The 7,087-nt window shown below is 37.7% G+C and overlaps 1 protein-coding gene across 1 annotated transcript in view; it reads left to right on the top strand.

The window, feature by feature from the left end:
* Positions 1-6,903, top strand: part of LOC113471013 (photoreceptor-specific nuclear receptor-like) — a gene marked incomplete at its 5' end in the record, with an annotated part of 8,863 nt that extends 1,960 nt beyond the window's left edge. Inside the window, 2 exons of the mRNA XM_026829852.1 lie at positions 2,729-2,843; positions 6,783-6,903. Coding sequence (XP_026685653.1) covers positions 2,729-2,843; positions 6,783-6,903 — 236 coding nt within the window. The remainder of the gene's footprint in view (positions 1-2,728; positions 2,844-6,782) is intronic.
* Positions 6,904-7,087: the final 184 nt, after the last annotated feature.

Genomic DNA, 7,087 nt, shown 5'->3' with positions numbered 1-7,087 from the left:
AAAAAAAGAATACCTAAAGCAAAAGGTAAAAAAAGAAAATTTTTGGGTTTTTTTTTTTTTTTTTACTATTTTTTTTTTTAACAAAATCAACAGTTTAAATTGAACATGAGTTCGTACCTACTGCATGTAGGGATACATTTCCTCTGATGTCATTATTTTAAAACACCACCATTTACCATATTTTTTTTTTTTTTTTACCTCATAACAAATTCATTTTTATCTTTTTACATTAAAAAAAACTTCATGCTGTGTGTGTGTGTGTGTGTGTGTGTGTGTGTGTGTGTGTGTGTGTGAGAGAGAGAGAGAGAGAGAGAGAGAGAGAGAGAGTGTGTGCACACATATTACTAGGTACCCCCCTTGGAGTAGAGATTTCTGCGTTTAACAGGAGGAAGATGTACACCCATAAATACTTATAAATATTACCACCCTCTTGATGTTACTCTCAATTTATCTAGTCTCTCCCTTCCTATTTTCCATTACTTTCTCTTCTTTTCCTCTATTTCTTTTTCCCTCTTTTTCTTCTCTTTCTCTCTTTATTTTCCCTTTCTCCCTCTGTTCCTTAATGTCTCTCTCTCTCTCTCTCTCTCTCTCTCTCATCTGTCTTTCTCTCTCTTCTTCATTCTTTTACTTTCCTCTTTTCTTTCTCCCTCTCTTCTTTCTATTTTTGTTTCACTCGGAAGTAACTATTTCCTTTTTTCTTTCTTTCTCATTTTTAAATTTTGATCGTTTTCCTTCTCTTTCTTTATCTTTCTTCCTCTGTGTTTTCATACTGTGAATTAGCGGGATTCCGGAGCGAAGCGACGGAATTCAGCTATACTTTATGAGTTCTCACGCTTAAACCTAACCAAAGTTCATCTTCAGGCAAAGCTTGAAGGTTAAAGGAGTCTTGCCCGCGTTTAACCACAGTCACATCCTACAAAGACCCCCATAGGGGGTCACCCATTCGAGCGAAGGTTAAAGGAGTCTTGCCCGCGTTTAACCACAGTCACATCCTACAAAGACCCCCATAGGGGGTCACCCATTCGAGCGAAAAAAAAAAGACACACTTCACGCTCCGGACTACCTCCTCCTTTCCCCCTCAGACTACCTCTCTCATGAGCTCATCACTAATGCTAATGACAAATCGCACATATAATTGTTACATTTTTTACATAATTATTTTAAACAAATAAAATAAAATGAGAGAATTATAAATAATATGTAAAAAAACACCCTCTGGCCACCAACCGCAACAATGCAAATTAAAATGCGGAAAAACGAGTGTGCACACACTTTTTTATTTTAATTGTTATGATGAATATGTTGTGTATAATTTTTTTCCGTTTATCTACGCCACCCTAAAGTATGTATTTTTTACTTTTAATGGCCATATTATTATAATAATTTAGGTGTTTATAATATTATGCGAGAATAATTTTATTATTTACTCATTAAGAGAAAAAGGAGTTTTTTTTTCATTTATTTATTCATTCATTTTATTTTTGTCACTTCTGTATGTTTGTTTGACCGAGAACACCCACTGGGTGATTACGATTACTGTTGTAATTAGAAATAGGTAGGTGCCTAAAAAGGCCACTCATGAAATCAGAGATGACGGGTTTGTTTGAATGGATGAAATTTTCAAATCTTGAGCCTAATCAGAATGAGAACCTACCTGCTTTGTACTTGAAGTAATTTTGACATCTCCACTAATTTTGAACTTACGAGTAATTTTGACATCTCCACAATAAACTATTTTGTAAGGTCTCTGCAAGCAGACATCTCCACTAATTCTGTACAGTGTAAATAATAGTGATTTAACATCACCACCAATTTTGATTATAGCTGGGTATCAGTAATTTTGACATCTCCACTACTAATACCTACGTATGTAAAATATTAAATTCATTTTCTGTTACTTAATTAATTTTCTGTTAATTAAGTAACAGAAAATTAATTTAATATTTTACATACGTAGGTATTAGTAGTGGAGATGTCAAAATTACTTATACTATTCTATTCTATTCCATTTTATTCTACATAATATTCATATCATCATATCTATTCTATTCTCTCTCCTATTCTACTTAATTCTATTCTAATGCTGGACCTGATTTGTTTTCGAAATTATCTAGACATTTCGATACCCTATAGAGGTCCGGATATCAGACAAGGTTAAAATAATGAAATTTCATTAACACAGCCTAAATTAGTTGAATATCGTAGCTGATTCATCCCAGAATGACAAATATGACTCTACTCCCATGGCGTAGTGGTCACTGCGCTCGCCTTGCACGCGGGAGACCCGGGTTCGATTCCCGGCGGGGTCAAGAAATTTGTATCATGCAAATGATTGATTCCGTGACTGGCCGTTACGGGGCCCACTCAGCCTCGTGAGGAAAATGAGTAGCTATGTAATATAAATGCGCATAGCGACCGGTGCCAGCATGGTAGGTAATTGGGAGCTGGATTATTGCGATATATATGTATTTGGAAAAATCCTACAATGCTGCAGTGAGCACCAAAATTGTGATATAGTAACACAAAGAAAAGACATTTATTTATTCTAATCTATTCATATTCTATTCTATTCTATTCTATTCTATTCTATTTTATTCTATTCATATTCTATTCTATTCTATTCATATTCTAGTCTATTCTATTCTACTCTATTCTATTTTATTCTATTCTATTCATATTCTATTCTATTCTATTCTACTCATATTCTATTCTATTCTCTTGACTTCAGCCGTACAAAATGAGCGTCAGCCCCGGAACACAGCTACGATAAGACCTGAGAGTTTGGTAGACATGGGACATGAGAGAGCATTGCGCGAGGCTGCGGTAGCTGTGGGTGTGTTTGGGTGAGTAATAAAACGATAAGTAGTCCTAACAGTGCAATATAGGGATGCCGTATCGAATCAAGAATATCGATATATCGAAATCAAAATATCGATATCCGGAAATATCGATATAATATCGACATCCCTAGTGCAATACCTAGTCCTGAATCAAAATGGACGCGGCACACAAGGGATCAAGAAGAGACCGCCTTAACATAATAAATCGCTCCATATTACAGCGATTACACAGAATATACCTACATATTTCTGGACATGGTCTTCACTTGACTGGAGTGGATTACGGACTGTCCCCTATCTAATAATTCTAATAGACGGAAATAAACAAGACTAAAGATAAAAGGACAGACGAGCTGATATATTTCGACCACTACTATGGCCATCATCAGAACAACTGATGGCCATAGTAGTGGTCGAAATATATCAACTCGTCTGTCCTTTTATCTTTAGTCTTGTTTATTAACGTCTATTAGATAGGGGACAGAGGGGACAGTTTAAAAAAAAAAAAAAAAAAAAAAAATAAAAAATAAAATTGAAAAACAAGTTTTGAAAAATCAACAACTTTAAATCCCGAGTTTTTATTTACAAATACCTTTTCTATTATTTATCTATCTATTTACAGATTTACACGCTAATCTAATCATCAATAGGTACATACTATGTTGTAAAATTTACAAATATGATCGCTCTATAAAATACTCGTTGCAAAATATACAAAGACATAGGTAGGTAGGTAATTTAATTTTATTATCTACAAATTAAAAAGCACACTTAAGAATAAGGAGGGAAATAGGGTTAGATAGAATGAGAAAGAAAGAGCTAAAGAGAGAGAGAGAGAGAAAGAAATCAGGTGTGTACCCTAGTTGTCAGAGATAATTTGGGAGAGGGAGAGAGAGAGAGTTATATTGTAAGAGAGGGAGGGAGAGGGAAACAGAAGGGTAGAGAGAGAGAAAGAGAAATTGAGTGTGTACCTACATAAGATAGGGTTATGTTTTGAAGTACTTTGTAGAAAAAGGTTTGAGAGGGAGATAGAAATAGAAAAGGAGATGGAGTGAGAGAGAGATAATCCACTCCAGTCAAGTGAAGACCATGTCCAGAAATATGTATGATATTGTACTTGACCATTATCTCAAACTAAACAGAATATACCTACGTTAAAAGCTAAAACCTCACTGACTTTTTTTTTCACCACGGGGGCATAACATTTAAACAACCTTATATTGAGTGAGAGTTTAGAGAGTGGAGTGAGAGAAGTGTGAGAGTGACTAGTGAGAGTGTGTGAGGACACTCCCCCAGTTAAGAGGATGATGAGATGCAACAATTATTCACATCATTATCAAAGGCATTATTATTGTCTTTGAATGGGCGGAGTGGGTTTTAAGTTTTAACTTGACAAATTTGCGTTTACTTGTACCTACTTAGTTTCTTGTAGGTAAGTTTATTTATTTAGGTTTGTTTATTTGTTGGTTGTCCATCTGTTTGTCAGACAATAACTCCTGAAGGGTTTGTGCGATTGGTGTCTAAAATGGTGGATAGGTGTCTAAAATGTTTCATTATTTATCAGGTGAAAGGAATTTTCTCATTGGGTTTTGGATTTGATCAGGTCTTTTATAAGGTTCCGTATTGACCCCTTTTAAGAAATTCTATGTTTCGCAAAAGCTCGTGAACGGTTTGTTAGATTTAAATGAAATTTGTCAAACTCCTTAAGGAGCTATAAGGTCCATTAATTAATGAGCTATAAGGTCATTAATGAATGACCTTATAGCTCATTAGAATTCGGGATCAATTTGGCCTATCTCCATAGCGAGGAGACCCAAGGCTACCTATAGGAATCTCGGGGTGGTTTAAATGTAAACATGTCTTAACCCATGTCGCGGTTATCCACCTCGCCACGTGATCCAGAGACCGGAGATACCTACGTCTTATGTAATAAAAAGGACAGAGAACAGAGGAATTTTAATTGTGTTAAGCATAAATGCTTGTCACAAATTAATGTCGTTCCCTGCTTATCATCAGGATAAAATCCGCCCCGGGCGGGAATCGAACCCGCGGCCTAGCGCTTACAAGGCAGACGCACTACCAACGAAGCTAACTAGGCGGGCAAGACTTTTTTTAAAGGTGTTCCAAATCACATTATTAATAAGACAGTAGGTAATAAGCATACTAAAGTTTTAGCCGCCATCGCCAGCCTTATAGTTAGAGTAGGTCTCTATAGGTAATAGTTAGCTTGGAGGGTAGCACGCCTACTTTGTAAGCGCTAGGTCGTGGGTTCGATTCCCGCCCATGGCAGACTTTATCCTAAACAGATGAGGTTTGTTCTCGGAACGGCTGGCTTTCTCTTATCCTCTGTCTTCTTTCTCAGAGGGCAGGTTCGCTACCTACCAAACCAACAACTAGGCTGGCAAGCTTACTTATATTAGAGAATTGAATTTTGTATCATGGGGTTTAATCTACCTACCTACTGATTTATTGATTTTCTAATCAAACACGCTGCACATGTAAGAGTGACAATAGTTTTGACATGCCTACGTGAAGTTATTCAAATAATCAAAATCAATCAATTCCTGGCACTGGCATAATTTGAGCTTCTAATATTATAATCTAGGTATATATGACAAGCCCCTAGGCCTAGTTTGATCAGGGCCGTATTTATGGGGACCCTGCCCCCCCCCCTCCCCCCTCAGACTGTTATTTTGTTTCTTTACTGTGGACTGAACGATAAAATTGAGCCCTAAATCCGCCCTCCCCCACGGCAAGTCACTGTTTGGATTTCCCCTATCAGCCTATAAGTAGTTAGCTTGGTTGGTAGCGCGTCTGCCTTGAAACCGCTAGGTCGTGGATTCGATTCCCGCCCGGGGCGGATTTTATCCTGAACGGACAATGTTCGTTCTCGGAACATCTGACTTCCTTCTTTCTTCGCTTTGGGGACGATAAGACCTTAGGAGTTACAGTTCCCTCTATTAAAACTGATTGATTTTTTTTGTAGGGTCAGTTGAACAACTTAAATCAAAACTTAATGAATTCGACTCGCTGCATCAATAAAATCAATAAACTCTTTACCATTACTCGTTTTCTTTTTATTGTTATTATGATTAATTTCATTAGGTTATAGGTTTATTACAACTAGGGAATTTTGTTTATATAATGGGTTAGATCCCGTAAATTAGGTAAATAAATAAAAACAAACATGGATTTCCCCTTCCGCCTTTGATAACATCCTGAATACAGGTGTGAGTGTGATTCACCTGGTTTGTCATCTCACATGTGCGCAAATATTGTGTTGATTTGTGTTTTGATCTGTCAAACTCTGTGTGTTGATATAGGAGGTTGATTTGATTGAGATTTTTGATGTGTTGAATGATGAGGTAATGATGTGGTGTATAGTTGACTACCTCCTACACACGCATATGTAGGTATTAGGTTAGGTGACTAGTAGGTAGGTATCAATCATATATGATTTATATGTGAGTTTCTATCTGACTCTGACGGGCCAGGCCGGCCGTTGAGAATCTAACCCGTGCGAACAATTTTTTTACACAGAAGAATAGCCAGCCTAGTTAACTCGGTTGGTAGCACGTCTGCCTTGTAAACGCTAGACCGCGGGTTCGATTCCCACCACTTGGGGCGGATTTTATCATGAACAGGCAAGGTTCGTTCTCGGAACGGCTGGTTTTCTCCTATCTTGTCCTCCTTTTCTCTTGGATTTCGGGACGATAAGACCTCCATTGTTACAGTTCTTCTGTCAAACCTCGCATGGCCAATCTTTTCACTGAGAGTTAACACAGTGTCAAGGGTTTTCTTTGACGTGGGATTTGATTTACACAGGCCAGTATTTCTTAAACTCTGGATTAACTGAAAACTCTCTGTGGTGTTAGATCGCGTATGAAAAGTAAGGTAGGTAATTTTTTTTGTTTTCCTCATTGGTACCCCTTTCAATTTCAGGCCCCCTGTGTCAGTTGCGCTGGGTATTTCACCTCTCCGTTACCACTGTCCAAGTCCTCTGTCTCTAGAACAGCACGGTAAACGACAACCTTCCCCTGTAGATGAAGACGACGGTAAGTGAGAATTAGACTTGAAGTCTGCCAGCTTAGTTAGCTTGGTTGGTAGCGCGTCTGCATTGTAAGCGCTAGGCCGCGGGTTCGATTCCTGCCCGGGGCGGATTTTATCCTGAAGGGATAATATTCGTTTTCGGAACGGCTGGCTTTCTCCTATCCTGTCTTCCTTCTCTCTTCGCTTTCGAGACGATA

Source organism: Diaphorina citri, unplaced genomic scaffold (genome assembly GCF_000475195.1).
Source record: "Diaphorina citri unplaced genomic scaffold, Diaci psyllid genome assembly version 1.1 scaffold2009, whole genome shotgun sequence".
Lineage (NCBI taxonomy): Eukaryota > Metazoa > Arthropoda > Insecta > Hemiptera > Psyllidae > Diaphorina > Diaphorina citri.
This window is presented reverse-complemented; position numbering and strand designations above follow the sequence as displayed.